This window comes from Kogia breviceps, chromosome 1 (genome assembly GCF_026419965.1).
Source record: "Kogia breviceps isolate mKogBre1 chromosome 1, mKogBre1 haplotype 1, whole genome shotgun sequence".
Classification (NCBI taxonomy): domain Eukaryota; kingdom Metazoa; phylum Chordata; class Mammalia; order Artiodactyla; family Physeteridae; genus Kogia; species Kogia breviceps.
In genome coordinates, this window is record NC_081310.1 from 190,766,534 (window position 1) to 190,784,655 (window position 18,122).

Consider the following 18,122-nt stretch of genomic DNA (forward strand, 5'->3'; position numbering starts at 1 on the left):
GTGTGCCTTTGGGAGACTTTCTGGGTCTCTCTGTCCTTATCTGGGAATAACACAGCACCCCCAGCCCCCTCCTGGGCTGGTTGTGCGGATGAAATGAGCTGTTATATATAAAGAGCTTAGACTAGCCCCTGGTGACAGCAGGTGAGCATCAAACTCTACCTTCCATTAGGAAGACTCCCTCTTCTCCCTGCTTCTGAGACGACATGGGAGCCACCTGAGCCAGTGCTGCCCCAGCACCCAGGTGACCTCATCCTGACGGCTCCTTTCCCAGCCCCTCCCCTCTCCCACCCCAACAAGAACCACACACACATAAGAATATAGAATTTTATCTTATTTTAGTTAAAAAAAATAATCGTACCACCGAATGAAGAAGTAGCCTTTTTTTGTTTTTCTTTTTCTTTTTTGGTGAGAAGGGAAGAGAGAAAAACAAAGCAATAAGCCAAAAGAAAAAGAACTTTTTATATTCATCTGTATAAACATATCCGCTAAGGCAAACGCAATCCAGGGCCAAGGCTGCTGCACTGGGGTCAGTACCTCCTAATTCCTGCAGATTCTAAGGCCAAAAAAATAAAACCTCTGCAAGTCCAACTCTGCAAGTCCAACAGGAGTTTTGTGGACTCTTGGGGCATTTTACTAAAATAAAGAGTTATCGAGTTTAAAAAGCAGTGACGCTGTCACAACACACACTGAAAGTTGCATAACTATGGCCTCAGTGGCCATTCACTTGTTTGGACTGGAGGACGGGCACAGCTTCACGACACAGCAATGGACACAGACGCACGTACACACAGACACGCACACACGTGAGCGAGCACATCGGGAGCCGCGTAGGGCCAGGCCGGTGGCACAGGCTTGGCCTCAGCCCATCTGGGGAGGAGCACGAGGAGGGCTGGGGTCCCCATGCTCCCTCAGGGGGTGGTTGTGACAGGACAGGTCCCGTTGCTGGTGACAAGGCGGTGAACGTCACTTGGGGAAGGACAGCGTGAAAGAGCCGAGCCAGGCCCCCTGCTCCCCACCGCCTGGTCCGTGCAAACCACTTAAAGCACTTCTTGGACGCATCCGGGAGAACGGAGACGTGCTGGTTTCCTTCCCTATGAAGGAGCCAATCCCTCCTCCCCACCCTCCTCTCTCCAGACACCCTCAGGCTGTTCTGGGCCAGGGAAAGGGTAGGGGCACCAGGGACTGGTGTTTCTGCCCCCAGAGCCTTCCCTGCCCACAATCCATGGCATGGCCAGCAGAGTGTGGGCCCGTGAGGTAGATTGGCACAGCTGCCCCCTCACCCTGCCTGGCTGGGCCCCGGAGAGCTGGGGTCTCCCTGCCAGCATGGGGTGCCAGGGGCCTGGGTCCCTTCGCCGAGATAGAAGCCCCCCCCTTGATTCCAGCAGAGAGAGGAGGCAGCGCCAGAGGAACAGGTGCTGGTGATGGGGAGCCCGGGTGCCACCAATCAGCTCTATGGGGCCGGCCCCGATGCTTGCCGTCTGTCGCCCCCCCCCCAGTCAAGGGGGGGCGCTCGAGGGCCCCAGGGGCAGTGCAGCCTGTGGGTGAAGGGCAGGTGGTCTCTGCGGGGGTAGGAGGAGGCGGAAAGGGAGAGACACGGGGAGGAGAGGCGTGTGTGTGCAGGCAGCGCACAGGCAGGGGGCGCCCTAGAGCCGGGAGCAGGACCGGCTGCGGCAGGCAGCGGGCAGCCGGGAGGCGAGAGGGGCGGGGCTGGCCAGGGAGGGCTGGGCCAGGCAGGGAGGCGGCTGGTGGCAGGGCCTCAGGAACAGCGGAAGGGAGCGGGGAGAGGCCGGGCCGCTCCGGGAGACCCCTCAGCCGGCTTGTTCACAGACACGGGTAGCTTTTTAGCATGGTCCCTTCAGACAGAGCCGAGGATCAGGCTTGGCCTCCGGTCTAACGGCCGTCGCCACCCTCGCCCGCGGGACCGGGCGCCGGGGCGCAGCCTGGCTACTTGAAGGTGGACTGCAGCTCCTTGAAGGCCGCCTTCCGCCGCTTCATCTCCTCTGTCTGCTTCTTCCTCTCCTCCTGCTCCGCCTTGATCTCCTCCTCGAAGCGGCTGGACTCGCTCATGGCCTGGACCTGGGGTGGGGTGGGGGTGGGGGGAGTGGCTCAGGGCCGGAGCGGGCTCTCTCCGGGGTCTCTTCTGGTTCCGCCGTCCCCCTCCCCTATGCACACACTGCTCTGCCTCCCACTAGCCCGGTCCTGGGCCAGGCGCTTCAGTCACCTCTCTGAGCCTCAATTCTCCCACTTAGAGCCTGGCGCTCAGCAACTCCGACCTCATGGGTACGTTGGGAGGATTGAAAGAGAGAAGACGTATTCAGTAGCTGCTGCAGAGCACGGCTCCTGTAAATGCGAGCTTCCGAAGCTGCTATTCTTATCCTGTCCCCTGTCCTGGGAAGCCCAGACGCACACCTGGTCCCACTGATGAACCCGGAAACATCCCATCAACCCTAGAAGCCCAGAGGGAGGTGGGAGGAGGCCTTTAGAAGGAATGTTCTTCGCTAACACGGGGAGGGGGAGAAGCAAGAACAGGCAGGGGCCCCGGAGCCCGGGGAGGGCAGGATCCAGGAACCGTACTTGTCGCCTCCATCCGAGCGTGTGCTGAAAGGGGAGGGTACTGTGCGCGGCGGTGGCCTCTGAGGCCCATCATACCCCTCCCGGCTGGGGCTGGCGGGGCTAGTGTCTCCGAGAGGCCCCGGGAGCCAGTGCTGTTTCTGGGCCTGCTTCCTGTCTCCCGGGCCCACTCTTTAAGGCCAAGTCCTTTGCGGGTAGTGGCTCCGGGTACAGGGCTGGGGCAGCTCAAAGGGGCCCCGTCACCTCTTCAAGAGTACACACCCCTCCCTCACCCACCTCTGAGGCAGGGAGAGAAAGAGAAGCTGGAAAGGATCACAGGCTGGAGGGGAGGGGACAGAAGCCAGGAGCGCCGTGGGCCCTGACCGACCCAGGAGGGGCGTCAGCTCCCCACCTCCTGTCTGCGGTCTCAGTAGGGACAGGAAGGGGACGTGCTGACCCTTGAGCTAAGTCAGGGTCCCGGTGTACCCCGGCCACACCTGTCCGCAAGCGGGGGTCAGGGCAACCCCACCCTGGGCTCCACACCTCCACCCATTCCTTACCTTAGCCTCAAAGAAGCTCTTGGCCCCCTTGACGCCCTCGGTGGACACATCGATCTCGGAGAGGCGGGCCAGCACGTGCAGCCCGCTGTCCTCCTGCAGCTCCCCAGCCGCTGCCTTGCGGAAAATCAGGAGGAACTGCAGCCGGGAGAACAGAACACTGATGCTGTCAGGGAGAGAGGGAAAGGGGCCAGAGCCTGCCCACACCCAGGGCCAGCTGCAGGCCTCCCCAGAAAGGAGGGACTTAGGCCTGGGAGCTGGAGGTCTGGGCTCTCCGTCCTCCATGCTCTGTGTCCTGCACAGGCTGTTGCGTCCCTCCCTCTCTGGGCCTTGGTTTGCCCATCTGTACGATGGGAGGCTAGGTGACCTGTCTTCTGCCCCCCCCCAGGATTGGGGCTATTGCAGGCTGCTCTGCCCATGCTCAGCTCCCATTAAAAGCCTCAACCTTGGGCTTCCGGGTGGCACAGTGGTTGAGAGTCCACCTGCCGATGTAGGGGACACGGGTTCGTGCCCCGGTCCGGGAAGATCCCACATGCCGCGGAGCGGCTGGGCCCGTGAGCCATGGCCGCTGAGCCTGTGCGTCCGGAGCCTGTGCTCAGCAATGGGAGAGGCCACAACAGTGAGAGGCCCGCGTACGGCAAAAAAAAAAAAAAAAAAGCCTCAACCTACCTCTTACCTTTGTTTCCACTGTTCCCCAAACCAATCCGCTCTAACTTCCATTTACTGAGTCCTAAAGGTACATGACTCTGCCCATTTTACAGAGCAAGGAAGGCTCAGAGGCAAGACAAACCCTGCCCCAATCTCAGCACCAGAAAGCGATGGAGGAAGGATTTGAACCCAGGTCCGGACTCCAAAGCATCATCGTGTACTGCTTGCACCTTCCTCCCTGGACTTGGCTCCCCCAGGCACCCCCCTCCCCCTTCTCTCGCCCTGCCTCTTCTGTGCTTCCTGCCCGTTCTCCAAGGCCCAGCCTGAGCCTTGACTGTCCAGAGGCCACCTCTGGCATTTAACTCTATGCTCCCCAGGGACCAGTGCCCTTGCTCTCTGGCCTTGAGCCTCTGCTTCCTCCTCCAGCAAACAGGCTCATTCGTGGCTCCTGTCTCAGAGTGAGGCCTGAGTGAGATTCAGAGTGTGAAGTCACCCAGCTCAGCGCCCGGCTCCTCTCGGACCCGCAGTGCATGTCCCTCCTCCATCTGTCCCCTCTTCTCCTGAATCACACAGCATCCTGTTATTTCACTCTTTGAGTGTCTCCCCCTATACACGCCAGGACCCCCGGAGCACAGGGCCTTTCTCTGTACTCCCACAGCCCACACAGGGTCAGGTATACAGAAGTCACTCCATAAGTGCTCACTGCATGAAGGAATGGATGTGCCTCCTTCTCACTTAGGCGTCTCAGAATCTCCCCAGGTACCGGCTCTAGGATCCGCTGAAACCTCATTCAGCCAACTATCAGCCACTCGACAGTGGCTGTTCACGGACAAAGGCGCTCAATGACGAAGAGGGTTTAGTTTCTCCCCACCCCCCACGGGGAGTGGGGCTCACCTCTCGGAAGCTGAGCTTGCTGTCAAAGTCCTCATCCACCTCTTTGATCATGTTTTTCAGGCCCAGGTGGGTCTGGGGGGCTCCAAGTTTCTCCATCATGAGCTTTAGCTCCATCAGGTCGATGAAGCCATCCCGGCCGGCATCGTACCTGTGAGTGCAAAGAGAGAGGCCTAAGGACATCCTGCCACCTCATACCTGACCAGAGTGGTCATAAGCCGAGTACAAGGAGCCTGGGGGCTCAAAAGGAGCCTCCCACCAACATGTCATCTTATCACAGCTGGAGAGAACCTCGGCCCAGATGGACTCCCGATTCGAGGCCCAGCTACTGCTTGGTTACCTCTGATGATGGGGAGCTCACCACGTGACTGGCAGCCTCCTACATGTTGAACAGTGCTAACTTTTGGCCAAATTTACCTGCTACACAAGGAAGTGGAAACCACAGCCCCTCTCTACTGAATAAGATGTGAACAAGCAGGCAGGGAGAATTTACAATACCATGGGGGTGAGGATTGGGACGGTAGGCCTTGATGTTAGAACTCACTGAACATCTCCAGGTACCTCCATAGACACTCGAGGGACATCTTGGCTCCATCTCTCCCCCTCTCCCTGCTTCCACCCAGGAGGAAAGCAGAAGGTACCACATGTCTCAGGGGAGGGCCAGAGGTCGCAGGAGGGAGGGGCCACTTCTAGTTTTCTGGAAGGTGGCCTGGTGTGTGTTCTGGGAACAAGTTGTGCAGGGTGCCTGCAGCGAGCGGCGGGGATCCAGCTGGGTGGCTGGAAAGACCTGGAACAGTGATTACGTGATGACCGTGCCTCTGCCCTGCACATTTCAGGTCTCTTTTTTCTACCACCAACAGGCTGGCAGAGAGAGGGACAGGGTGAGGGGCAGAGTCTAAACGTCTCGCTCGACTGGCTTCCTTGTGGTAAGAGCTTGGGTCAGAGCTGGGCTCCAGGCCTGTCCCCTGGCTGGGGAGGTGCTGCTCGTGCCGGGAGCACACAGCATGGCAGATGTGGGTACTGTTCCCACAGCCCAGCCAGGCCTCTTATCAGGCAAACCAAGCAACCGCCCTGACTGTCTCCTGGTGGGCTGGGGAGAGTCATCTTGGTGTTGGCCAAATGGGCCTTCTGAGCCTAAAGAAACTTGTGCAGTCCCCGAGGCCTCAAGATGGCTGGGTGGCAGTGCTGGTGACAGCAATATGACATACAGGGGCTGAGTTCCAGAAACTTCCTGGAGACTTGGAGTTCCTACACAAACACACAGCTCATTCCTGTGGCCTCTACAGGGTTTCCCAATTCCCTTCCCCCATCTCTAATTACACATAAGCTTCACAGACTATGGACATCTGACAGCAACCACTTTTTGAAATCTATCTTTGTGCTGGGAAATTTCCATACTTTATTTTACTTAATCTTCATAATAACCTTCTTTTATAATGGAAGCTCAGAGAGGTTAAGTGGCCTGCCCAAGGTCACACAGCAGTGAAGGAAGGGGCTGGGCTTCTACCCCACATCAGTAGGGCTCATAAACCTGCACATTTGCTGGGCCCAGCCCCCCCCGCCCCCCCCGCCCCGCCCCGCCATGTCCTGGGGTTGCCAGCAGGACAGAGACGTCTGCCTGGAGCGCTGAGCAGAGCATTTGTGCGAGGGGTAAAAATAGTTCACGAGCAAGTGAGTCAGTGGTTGGAAGTGATGCAGCACAGGGAAGATAGGTCTCTGGGAACCCTGCAGGGAACACAGGGTCCTGAGGCCTTTTCCCCCACCACGGGGTGAAAGGGGCCGGGGTGGGAGCAGTGGCCACAGCTGAGGCGGAAGCAGATGCAAGAGGATGTGGTGGAGGGTTGTGGGACTCGGGAGGGTCAGGGAGGCCAACGATTCCGTGGTCCAGGCTCTGCTTAGAGCTGGAGGGGCCCTGTGGGGGGCACAGTGGAGCCCCCCCTTCCATCTTTGGAGCCTGTTTGCCAGTGGTAAGGGGCTGGGTGGCTGCTGCATGAGCCTTAGTGACCGGTACTGGAGCAGCCCTGGAGCGTGGCCAGGTGAGGGAGTCAATCTTTCTCGGGGCAAGTCACATGGATGTCCCTCCTCAGCGTCCCTGAGGAAAACGAAGCCCACGCCTCTTTCTGAACTCGGGCTCCAGTGACGACATGTCAGGGCTGGAGCAGACTGCCTGGGTTCCAGGAGACTGTGTCATCGAGCCTCCAGCCAAGGCAGAGAACCCCTGGTATGATGGTGACTCTTTTGTAAGGTCACTGCGAGGACTGAGTACGTTCACTGGCTCAGTGAACTTCGCACGGCGCTGGCTCCAGAAACTGCAGCTACCAGCACTATCACGAGACTTTGTTACTTTTATGAAGCTCCTACTATGTGCCAGGCATTTTCTCTTTACAATCTCTGCGCTCAGCAATCCTGGGCGGTCAGAGTTATGTCTCCGTGTGACTGATTGGGGGACGGGGGCTGGAGAGGTTTGGGCACTGGCCAAGGGTTCAGACGCCCATCCCTGATTCCCACACTCTAGCCCCACCTGCCACTCCTGAGCCTCAGCTTTATTTACTGCTCCAGGGTTACTCCTGCAGCCAGGGGTGGCTCAGTTTCAGAGGAAGTGCAGATAAAGTGTCCAAACTTGGACAGAAACTTGGGCTCTGGATCTTGGTCTCTGGCAGCTCCCAGGCCTGGCTGGGCTGCAGCTCAAACCGCCGCGTGAACCGCTGCCTGTGTCAATCAAGCATCAATCAATTACTGGTTCCGGGCTCCTGCCCCCAGGGGGACAATGCAGGGGCGGGCCACACTGGAGAGGGCTGTTCCCACAAGACCCGCGGGGGGAGTGGACATCTACCATGTGCCCTGGGCTGTGACAGCCAGGTGCCTGGGTAAACCCTGGAGGTTTGTGCTCACAGCAGCTCTGCTGAGACTAACCCGCGTCCAAACCCCAGCTCTGCCACCTGCTGGCTAGGTGGCTCTGCTCAAGTCACGTGACCCCATGAACCTCAATTCCCCCATTTACATCATGGAGATCAGACCCATCCCAGGCTTGCAGCAAGAGTTGAGAGATGATCCACGTAGATTCTTAGCACAGAGGCTGGCCCACAATAAGTTCTTAATCATTACATGCTAACTACAGTACCACTACTACTAAATTATTATTATCGGTAACATCTACCTCTAGGATTTGAGATAAAGGAGACTGTGGATGTAAAATGCCTAGTACATAGTACATGCTTAAAACCTGCAACTTCTTTAGAATAGTGGCTATTGAGAACTTTTTATGTGCTAGATACTAGTTAAGTGCTTTGCACATATAATATAAAAATGGTGTTGATAATGAGAATAATAATGGTAAAAAAGACAATTTCTCCCTCAGGCACCGGTCCTGATGGTGCATGGCGGGGAGGAAATGCTTGTTGTAGACTGGCCTGGAGGCAGTGGGTGGACACGATGACCCAGAAGTCCCTCCAGCATCTTCTCTGAAGGTCCCACTACTTCCCTCCCCCACCCCCATTAGGCCCGATTCAAGGAGCCCGCCACTTGGGGAGGTGAAGAGACAGCAGGACAGAATCTTTTGCTCTCTCGCTGGGCAGAGAGAGAGAGAAGCCTCGGTCCTGATTACTCTCTTGTTCCTCCTCTGACAGGGAGGGAAGTGACAAAGGGGGAGACTGTCACTGTGCCTCCAGCAGGAGGACGACTGGCAACCCAGGAGAGAACGGTGTTCTAAGATGCTTGGAAAGAGGCACATATCCCTGAATGGGGAGAGCCTCTCTTCCCTTAGCCCTCTCCCTGAGCTGGAGCTGAGGTTGCAGGTAGCTCAGAGGATCCAGGAAAAGAGTCCGTACCCAAGATCTGCCTGGATGCCTGGTCTACCCCCTTCATTTCATGTAGGGAAATTGGGGCTCAGAGTGGGTAGTGGGCAGCCCAGGGTCACACAGCTGGAGAAAAGCAAGATTCCCAAAGTTGTAAGCTTTCCTCCCTGCCTGCCTGCTTTCTTCTTGGGCAGGAGGTCCCACGGAGGGTCCCAGATTCTCAAGCCTGCAGGGCTGGGGGAGACTGGGCTGAGACGAGAGGCTTGGGGCCTGCCTGGGAGGGCCGGTTCCATCTGGCAGGACTGGCAGCAAAGCTTCTGGGCTGGGAGCTCAGCACTTTTCCTCCAACACTGGAGGGAGGCGGCTGCACCTGGTGCTGTGCCCACATTCCTACCCACCTCCCCCCGAGCCTCCCCCTGAATAGTTCTCGAGGGGGAGGGCTCCGCAGCTGCCGCCCCGGATGCTGGTGACGAAATCCCCTCCCATCTGTCCTTGCAAGTGGAGCAGCGGCCACCACCCAGGCAGACTTTGCCCCTTTGGGCTGCAGGTCCCATCCGGCTGATGGCTCCTCCTCCCCCGGTTCTGATAACCCGGAGATACCGGGGTGAGCAGCGGCTGGCTCCTACAGCGTGCAGGGCTTGCCCTCACTTCATAACAATATTCTCCTTAGTGGCTGCTCTTGGCTGGGCACTTACTATGTGCCAGGCACCGTGCCAAGTGTTTTGTATCAGATCCTCACAGGGACTCCATGAAGCAGGCATAAATATCCCCATACCACAGATGAGGAGACTGAGGCTCAGGGAGAAAGTGACTTGGCCAAGACCATGGCTGACAAGGGCACCCCTGGGATCAGAACCCTGACCTGATGAAAAACATGTGCTTTTAACTACTGTGCTATGTCTTGATGCCTGCAGACCCTGCACCAAAGAAACTCGGGCTGGGAAGGATACTGGAGGTCACCTCATTTAGCCATGCATGAGGGTCAGATACACAATGCAGTTTTCCTGCTTGGCACCTTGAATACCTCTAAGGATGGGAAGCTCACTGCTTACCTAAAGCAGCACATTTTGCCTTTGGAACTATTAGAAAGTTGCTCCTCACGCACGACCCTCCCCACCCGCCAGCTGTGCTGTACAGTCTGATAGCAGAGTGAGGAGGAGTCATCACAGCTGCTGCACAAGGGGAGGGTGGGAACAGCTGACTTGGGAGCATAGGGGAGCCCAATTCTCTCCCTTCTAGTTCCCATCCCAGGCCTTTGCTGATGGCCCCTCTGCCCACGGGGGTCCCAAGGAGGACAGACAGCCTGAGAGAGTGGTGTTTATGGACCACTGAGCCCCCAGGCCCACCTGGCTCTGTTCTCAGCATTCACAGACCTGGTCTTCCTCCACCCTATCTGGGGAGGCCCCCGAGGCTCCTAGGCCTCTACTCTTTGTCCTGCAAAATGGGAAGGCAGGTCGCTTGGGGCAGGAAAGTTCTGGACAACAGGGAAATTCTGGCCTTGCTAGCTGTTACAGGCAGGTTGGCTTGGCCCGCCTCCCCGTGCAGGTGGACGCCCACAGGCTCGGTGATGAAGGCAGGCAGTGCCCATCCGTTCCTGTCCCCTCCCACCCCCAGACTGCCTGACTCATGAGGGGAAAGCCCAGCCTCTCACTACTTCCTCCAGTCCTATCTGCGGAGTCTGACACTTGATCTGTTGCCCCGTGTCAGCCAAGGAGAGGGTGTGTGAGTGCATACGGCTGAGTGTGTGGCTGGGGGCTGCTCACGTCTCCTCCACGGCTTTCCAGTAAAGTCCAAGGATCAAGTGGGGGCCCCCTAGGCTGATGGCAATTGCTGGGCGCTGTCAGGACTTGGGGACGTCCTAACCTCAAGTTCAAGCACCTCATGCTGAGCCCACCCTGGGAGGGCAGCTCCCTTCACATGTAGTTTCAGCAGTGGGTCCCCGCCCCACCCCCCCGCTCTCCCCTGTGCCGCCTCCTTCCCTGCCTGCACTTAATAATAATTATTATTATAATAGTGATGGCAAAGCACATTTACTGAGTGTCTAATATAAGCCAGTGTTTATTATTGAACTTAATCTCCCCTCTTGTTTTCCCCTCACTGCCCAGACTAAGTAACGTGGCAGGGAGACAGCTACGGGATGGCCCAGTGCTTCTTAAACCTTAACACGCACACCCGGTGAGCCGTGTTAATATGCAGATTCTGATCCAGGAGGCCTGGGGTGCAGCCTGAGCATCCGAGCTTTCTAACAAGCTCCCGGGTGACCTTGACGCTGCTCTCTTCGGGTCCCATGGGAGCAAGGGACGTGGGAGTCAGAAGGACCCTAGTTCAAATCCTGTCTCCACGCCTCAAGTCATGGAACCCTCTCTGAGACCCAGTCTTCTTATCTGTGAAAGGGGTGATGATCATCTTCCAGGATGCTGAGAGAGGATTAAACAAGAGGCAAAGTGCCTGGAATGGAGAGGCCACAGCGGCCCTCTGTCTCCGCACAGCTCAGGAGTCCCTGGGCCGGGCTCCGTCCGGCTGTCCCTTTCTGGCCCGGAACCCTCGCTTCTCTAGAGACCTTGAAAAGCAGAAGTCTGCCGAGAAGCAGGCTGCTGGGCAGTCAGAGGGAAGGAACTCTGCTGCTGGAGGGTGTGGGGACTGTCCCTGCTGAGGCCACAGGGCGACTCTGCCCCTGGCCGGGCTGGCCCTGCAGAAAGGGCCCCAGGCAGCAGGGCTGGGTCTCCTACAGCTGAAGCCAGGCCCTGAACCCAGAGGCACAGAGGAGAGAAGGCAGGAAGGTGCAAACCAAAAGGGAACCAAAAGTCCCTGGGGGGAGGGAAAGGAGAGGTGACTCAGAATCAGAAGGGAAGTAGGAGAGCAGAGGACGGGCCTGAGGCCAGGAAATCCTCCCTCTCCAGGGGTGGGGCTTCTCCCCGGAAAGGCAGGCTCCTGGCTGCTGTAGGGGGAAGGACCCAACCTCTGAACCCCCAGAGGACTCGCCCCCTGCCGCCACTGCTGAGGCTCTGGGACTCCTCCTGTCCCCCAACCATAAACGCAGCCCTCACTTGGCCTCGGGAGCTCCCAGTAGGCAGACCTGGTTCTAATCCTGGCCCTGCCACTCATTATAACCTTGAGCCTTGCTTTCCCCATCTGGCTAATGGGGATAATGACAGCACCCACCTCACTGGGCTGGTGTGAGGACGAAGTTCAGTTCCTGAAATAACACACCAGGCTCAACTGGGCCTGGCGGCTCCACTTAACAAGGAGAGGGCGTGGCGGCAGGGGGCAGGCTGTGGAGGGCCGTCGTCATGGCATCCCTCAGGAGAACTTTCAGTCCTTGTCATAGAAATAAAGAAATGGAACCTGCCGTTTCCAGCCCGGTGGGCCCATCCTCTCTATCCCCCCAAAGACCCCTCTATGCCACTGCTCTCCGTGAGACTTTAAGCTCCTTGAGGGCAGGAACTCTATATTTCCCTTAATTCTCTGGACCTTGCACACAGAAACTTAATAAAATATGATCAAAGGAACGGACTTTAAGCTTTTCAAAATCATCGTCTATGTTTTTAATAGCCCACAGACCAGACACAATGGTGGGCGCTTTACAAAGGCTCAGGACTTTTGTTTTTTCGTTTTTGGCCGCACCGTCAGGCTTGTGAGTTCCCCGACCCTCCCGGGATGGAACGTGGGCCCTGGGCAGTGAAAGGGCGGTGTCCCAACCACTGGACCTCCAGGGAATTCCCCAGGACTTTAAAAAACTTAATCCTCAGGACTTTACCAGGCAGGTTCTTTAGCCCCAGGGGAAACAGGCTCTGAGAAGCGGAGCACCCGGTCCAGAGCCACCCGGCTGGGCGGTGGCAGACGGCCGCCGGAGTCCTAGTTTTGTGTCATCCTAGGGCTGCTGTTTGCGCGGCCCTTTTTTCTGCCACCTGCCTTCCACATAATTAAGTGATAATGAATTCGGTTTCCCATTTTTGTTATTTATCAAAGCCATATGTAGCTGTCAATGAAAGTGTCGGTTCAGCAGGAGGGAAAGAAAGTTCTCATGCTGGGTCCCCGTCACTCCGGCCCAAAGCAAGAGGGTTCTTGCCAGCCTGGCAGGCCGGGCAGCTCCATGGGGGGGTAGGTGGAGTCAGCCAGTGGCTTCTGTGGAGCAATCTCCGTGCTAGGCACCACCACCAGGGCTGGGGATGGTGGTGACAGGAACTTGGAAAGTACTTATTTTGTGCCAGGCACTTCATAACAACCGTGTGAGGTGGGTTCTATTATTCTCCCTGTTCCAGGGTGAGGAACCGGGGCTCAGAAGGGTTTACGTGCCTTGCCCCAGGGCCCAAGGCTGGGATTCCAACCCAGGGCGGCTGACTCCAAAGGCCCTGCCCTTAACCGCTGCACCAGACAGTCCTCTAGGAAGGACCAGGGGGTGGTGCTGCTGTGAGCTGCAAGAGCCTGCGGCGGCACCAGGGAGGCGGAGCAGGTAGAGAGGAGGGGAGGGCAAGGTGGGAAGAAGAGAGGGAAGCCCCCCTCTTCTCTGACGCAAGGGGTCATGAGATGAAGTGGCTGGGGACGAGGCCGGGCGGGGCAGGGAACTAGGACATCTTCCTCGGATTCCACGGCAGGTTCAGAATTACATGGCTGCCTTCCTCTCCGGCAGGTCTCGGCTTACACCAGCCCGCAGAGCCCCACGCAGGCTGTTGCCAGGCCAGAGGTGGCTGCCCGGAGGCCCTCTGGGTCCACACCACTGGCCCTTGCCTGGAGGGTTCCAGAGCAGCCCTGGATGGAGGGGCAGCCAGAGGAGGGGAGAGGGTCGGATCAGAGGTGATGGGTGCAGTCCGAGGCTGCAAGAGGAGGAAGGACTGAGAGTCCAGGTGCCTCCAGGTGCCTGGCACCGTGCCAGAGACCTGCGTGCATCACCTCCCCCCGCCCCACCTCGAGAAGCAGGGACCACTTTGCCCATTGTATAGACAAGGATGCTCTGGTTCAGCCACTGAAAACCTCCCCATGAATGTCACTACACCTTCCCGGGCCTCCGTTTCCTCTTCTGTAAAATGGGGGAGAAGCGCTGGGGACAACCCCGGAGGTCTCTCCCAGATGGAAACTTCCAGCAGCGTGAGGTCAGCGATGGCGGAGAGCCCGTCTATCTTCCCTCTGCACCCTCTCTTCTCCCTCCATCTCCATCTTTAGGAAGTATCTGCTGATGATCACTGAATGCATGCACTGGAAGACCCCGGAAGGCAGCCCTGCCATCCGGGAGGGTTCAGGACCACTTAGGAATAAGGAAGTCATTGGTTCATCACCTTTGGGAGTCATCAGATACAGCATGCTCCTTTTACAGATGGGAAGACTGAGGCCCAGAGGGCAGGCAGACTAGGTAATTGAGTGGCGGAGTCACGACAAAGCCCCACGTCCTAGCTCCTGGCCTCCAAGACAAGTCCAGCGCCCAGCTTCCTCTGCCGTCTCCCACCTCCTGCACGCTGCTCTGGGGGATGGCTGCCCAGGGGGGCCAGGCTCCCCTCCCCTCTGCCATGGGAGCTGCAGATCAGGGTGGAAGTGTCCCAGGAGAGCCCTGGCTGCGATCCTTGGGCCCTGCTTGGACCCAGGAGGCTGCAGCACCTCTTGGACAGCAGAAGCAGAACGCCGAGTTTTGTCTTCCATGAGAGCCTGTCTGTTGGCTGTCCACAGCCGGGACTCGGCTGGGCTGGGCTCGGCTGGCACAGTGAAGCCTTGTTTCCTTGAATACAAAACCTGCAGCCTTCCATCCACGCCAGGGCCCCCGGCGGGTGGCACTTCCTTCCCTAGAAGCTTCCTGACCCCTTCCTGCCCCCCTCACCCCTGCCAATACCCCATCGAGCAGTAGTGGTGCCAAGAGGGGGCTTCCAGGGGTTCAGCTCCCCTCAATTTTCAACAAAGTACCCCTCGTCAAACTAACAGCCAAAACAGCCTCTGTAAAGAGTGAGCTTGCTCTGCAAGTGCAGCTTCACGACCATTCCCCTAGTCATGCGCCCCTTCCAGCCAAGCTGCAGCCTCCCAAGTCCCTGCTCATTCGGTGTGTCTGGGTTCTCCAAACAGCTCCTTCTTTGTTTTGGCGGGCGTAGAGGGGATGAAACCTAAGAGAAGGAGGACTCTGGTGGCGGGTCCACGTGGTAGAAAAATCAGCCATGCACACGGAAGCGGGTGTTGGCGGGGTGTGTCTCCCCACGTGGAGGCAGACGTCTGTGACGGGAAACCCAGGAGGGAAGAACATGGATTTTGGAGTCACAGACCTGGGTTTAGATTATGACTCCGTCATTTTTGAGCTCTGTATTCTTGGCAACTGCTCTGTGCCCAGACTGCCCAAGTGTGCCATGGTGGTGACGACAGTTCTATGTCATGGGGCTGCTGGGAGGAATGGAGGAGCTCCTTAGTCCTGCCGCACTGAGAATGCAGGGATCGTGGCCGCATTTGAATAATCTCCCTCGTACTTCCCGGGGGGTGGGTGGGGGGGGGCAGAGTCTATAAGGAAGTTCTGACTGCCCTCTACTGAGGCTGCGATCCGGGAACTCCTGCTTTGCTGATAGGGCCAGTCTTTTATCAGGAAGAAACTTGAGAAGAACTCCCAGACAAGACCCTGGAGCCAAAGAAACTGGCTCCAAAAGACCCAGGGGTCTCCATGAAGAGGCCTGGAGCGGGGTTAAGGACTCAGTTCCACCCCAGGCTGACCCTTGGAAAAACATGGGGCTCCCAGCCATCCAGGTCTGAGAACCAAAAACCTCTTCTCCTGCATTGGGGCCAAATGCAGAAGCAGCGGCCACAGCAAGCAGCGAGGAGTGGGAAAGAGCCTTTCTCAAGGTTGCAAAACCCTCCCATCCGCCCCGGGGTTCCTGCCTGAGGCCCAGGCACACTGCCCCAGCCAAGGTGGAGTCAGCACCCCTTCCTCTCGACCTTGGGCTGCCAGACCTCCTGACTCCCCCACCTGAGACTTGGCCTCAGGACGGTTCTGCCTTTTGGATCCACTTCCAGATCTACTCCAGATCACACCCCTGGGCTGTTTTCCCCTCCGCCAGGGGCCAGGGGCAGGGGGGGTGGGCAACAGGAGGTGGGCAGGGAAGAATACCAAAGGGAGGGGGGCTGAGGACCTCCACCCCCGCCCCAGGCCCCCCTCGCTGCCCGGGGTGGGGCAGCGTGGCTGACCATCTCAATCCCAACTGGGTGAACGCAGGGATGGACCAGAAGGGGACCTGGAAGCCTTTCTCTCCAGTCATTTCACAGAGATTTAAAGTTGTTTTGGTTGGGGGAGGGGGAAGCCCAGAGGCCTGGAAGGACCTGTCCAACCTGCTGAGGGCAGGGGGTATGGAATTTAAGGATGGAGTAAAGGTAGAGGTGAGAGCTACCAGCCAAGTCAGATAGGAAGGTGTGGGGTGTCAGGGACCCTGTGTGGGGAGGGAAGAGGGCACGCGGTGGGGGAAGGGAGGCAAGGAGAGATGGGGCCTTCTGACAGAGAGCAGGGGGGCAGAGACTGCAAAGCTGCTGGGTGTTAGCGGGGTGGTGAGGGCAAGAGGAGGGAGGGACGGTCTGGGGAGGGAGGCGGGGACTCGGCCCTGCAGGGCCGTGGCTGCGGGTGGGGGGGTGTACATACCTGCCGAGTGGGGGGCAGGGAGGAAGGGGTCCCTCCCTGGGGAGATCACCTGAGGGTCAAGGGTTGGGGTCCTGGCTAACGGAGTGGATGAGGGCAGAGGTGGGAGGGGCCGAAGGGTCTTTGACACAGTTTGCTGGCAGATGCTGAATAAGTGGAGAGGACGCGGGGGAGGGGTCTCGGCCCAGAACCCACGTTGAGATAAGCAGAGTAAATGAAAGGACCCCAGTAAAAGGAATGGTCACCTTTGTTGAGGCGCTGGAGGGTGGGGTGGGTGTTTTAGACCCGCGTTTGGGTGGGGGCGGTTGGGAATTCAAGTAGCTGAGGATGGGGAAAGGGGGCCACGGGGTCCTCAGTCTCGGTGTGCGCGCGTGTGGAGAAGCAGCACTAACAAGGCCGGAGAACCGGACCCTCCAGACCCCTGTGCTTATCTAGAAGGAGCCGCGGGGTCCCCCACTCCTCGTGCGCGCGTGCGGTGTATCGGGGGCAGCGTCACCGTGAGGAGGGGTCGCGTGCCAGGGGCCGCGGGTCCCCAGAACCATATGCGTGGTAGGGAGGAGGTCCCGAAGCCTCGTGATTATCTGGAAGGGGCCCGGGGTCCCCGCCCCTGGTGTGTCAGGGATCAGGGAGCTCGGCCGGCCGCACGGGTCCCGGGACGGCGCGGAGTCCAGGGTTCGGGGGCTCGGGAGCCGAGGCCGGCTCTCGGGGTGGGTGGGGAACCGTGTCGGGCGGGCACTCACTGCTTGAACATCTTCTCCATGTCCTTGATCTGCTTCCTGGAGAACTCCTTGAACTCGGTGTAGGGGTTGAAGACGCGGCGGCTGGGCGACTGGGGCTCGCCGATGCCCTGGTTGAGGTCGGCGCGCCGCAGCAGCTTGGCGCTCAGCTCTTCGTCCGCGCTGCCCAGCGCCTCGGCCGCCTCGTCGGGCGCCCCCGCCGCCGCCGCCGCCGCCCCGTTCAGCCCGGGCTGCTCGGGGGCCTCGACGTCGCCCTCGCCCTCCATCTGCAGCCGCCGGCTCAGCTTGCTGGCCAGCTCGTCCGTGGCCATGGTGGCCCGCGAGGCGCTCGCCCCAGGGCCCTGCTAGTCGCGCGCCCGCGCCGCCTCTGGCCGCGCTCTTCCTCTTCCTGACACTCCCCAGCGCCAGGCACCGCCCCCGAAGGTGGGACTTACGCCCCTCGCTGGGCCCGCCCGCTCCCGCCCCGGCTCCCGGCCTTGCGCAGCCCGCCCCGCGCGGGCTCGGGCTCCGGCTCGAGCTCCGCGACTGGAGTGTGCCGGGGGCGCCGGGCCCGCCACCACCCTCGCCCGTAAGGTTGCGGGGCTCCCGTAGAACCCATCCCCCCTTTCCTCCTCACTGTGCGGGCTGAACGGGAGAGGTCGGGCTGGGGGCCGGGGACCGAGGCGGGAAGGACGAGGGGGTCCTTCCCTGCAGTTTGGGTGTGGGTCTGGGGCGCAGGGGGGCGCCGCCCCCAACCCCTTCTCTGGAATCCCCACGCCGTGGAGTCGTAATCCCATGGCGGTGTGACACCCTGTCTGTTGCCATGGAGACGACTCAATGTTACACACTGTCGCTTTCGATGAGGGTTGCAGGGGTAATGAAGAAGGTGCACCCGGTGAGCAGGAACCCCCTTTTAGATGTAATCGCAGGTGGAGCTGCTGCATGGTTTGGAGAGGGATGGATCAACAGCTGCGAGGGAGATGGCGCTGGGCCTCAGCCCTGAGAGGTCCTCGGAGATAGCGGGAGAGCGAGAGGGAGAAGAGCCTTGCCCTCTCCCTGTGGGCCAGCACATCACATGAATGAATGACTTGGCAGAATAGCTGCTGGGCCACGCGGTCGCCTGAGACTTAATTTTAGGGGAACTGACAGGGAGATCTTGATATTGCCATTTCAGTGGGGACCCCAGAGAAGAGATGTCCTCTCCAAAGGCTCAAGGGATGGGGTGTCAGGAAGAGACCAGAGAGAATTTCTCTCTGTGGTCTGGTCTGTCACCCTAAAACTGCAAAGCTGTGGACCTCCAGCAGCAGAACCACTGTGGGGGAGGAGTGGGGCTGGTTAATAATTCAGGTTCCCAGGCTCCAATCCAGACCGACAAAAC

The 18,122-nt window shown here is 58.9% G+C and overlaps 1 protein-coding gene across 1 annotated transcript; it reads right to left on the reverse strand.

Moving 5' to 3' along the window:
• Nucleotides 1-318: 318 nt before the first annotated feature.
• Nucleotides 319-17,155, reverse strand: EFHD2 (EF-hand domain family member D2). Its single transcript, XM_059066743.2, has 4 exons — nucleotides 16,769-17,155; nucleotides 4,650-4,797; nucleotides 3,111-3,245; nucleotides 319-2,076 (listed from the first exon to the last, which is right to left on the reverse strand). The coding sequence occupies exons 1-4, from the start codon at nucleotides 17,074-17,076 to the stop codon at nucleotides 1,945-1,947; spliced, it is 723 nt and encodes a 240-aa protein (XP_058922726.1). The 5' UTR covers nucleotides 17,077-17,155; the 3' UTR covers nucleotides 319-1,944.
• Nucleotides 17,156-18,122: the final 967 nt, after the last annotated feature.

Coding starts and splice junctions, on each gene's coding strand:
- EFHD2 (XM_059066743.2), bottom strand. CDS start 17,076: ATGGCCACGGACGAGCTGGCCAGCAAGCTGAGCCGGCGGCTGCAGATG. Junction 3,246..4,649: donor GCAAGCTCAGCTTCCGAGAG/GTGAGCCCCACT, acceptor TCCCGGCTGCAG/TTCCTCCTGATTTTCCGCAA. Junction 2,077..3,110: donor AGAGCTTCTTTGAGGCTAAG/GTAAGGAATGGG, acceptor ACCCCACCCCAG/GTCCAGGCCATGAGCGAGTC.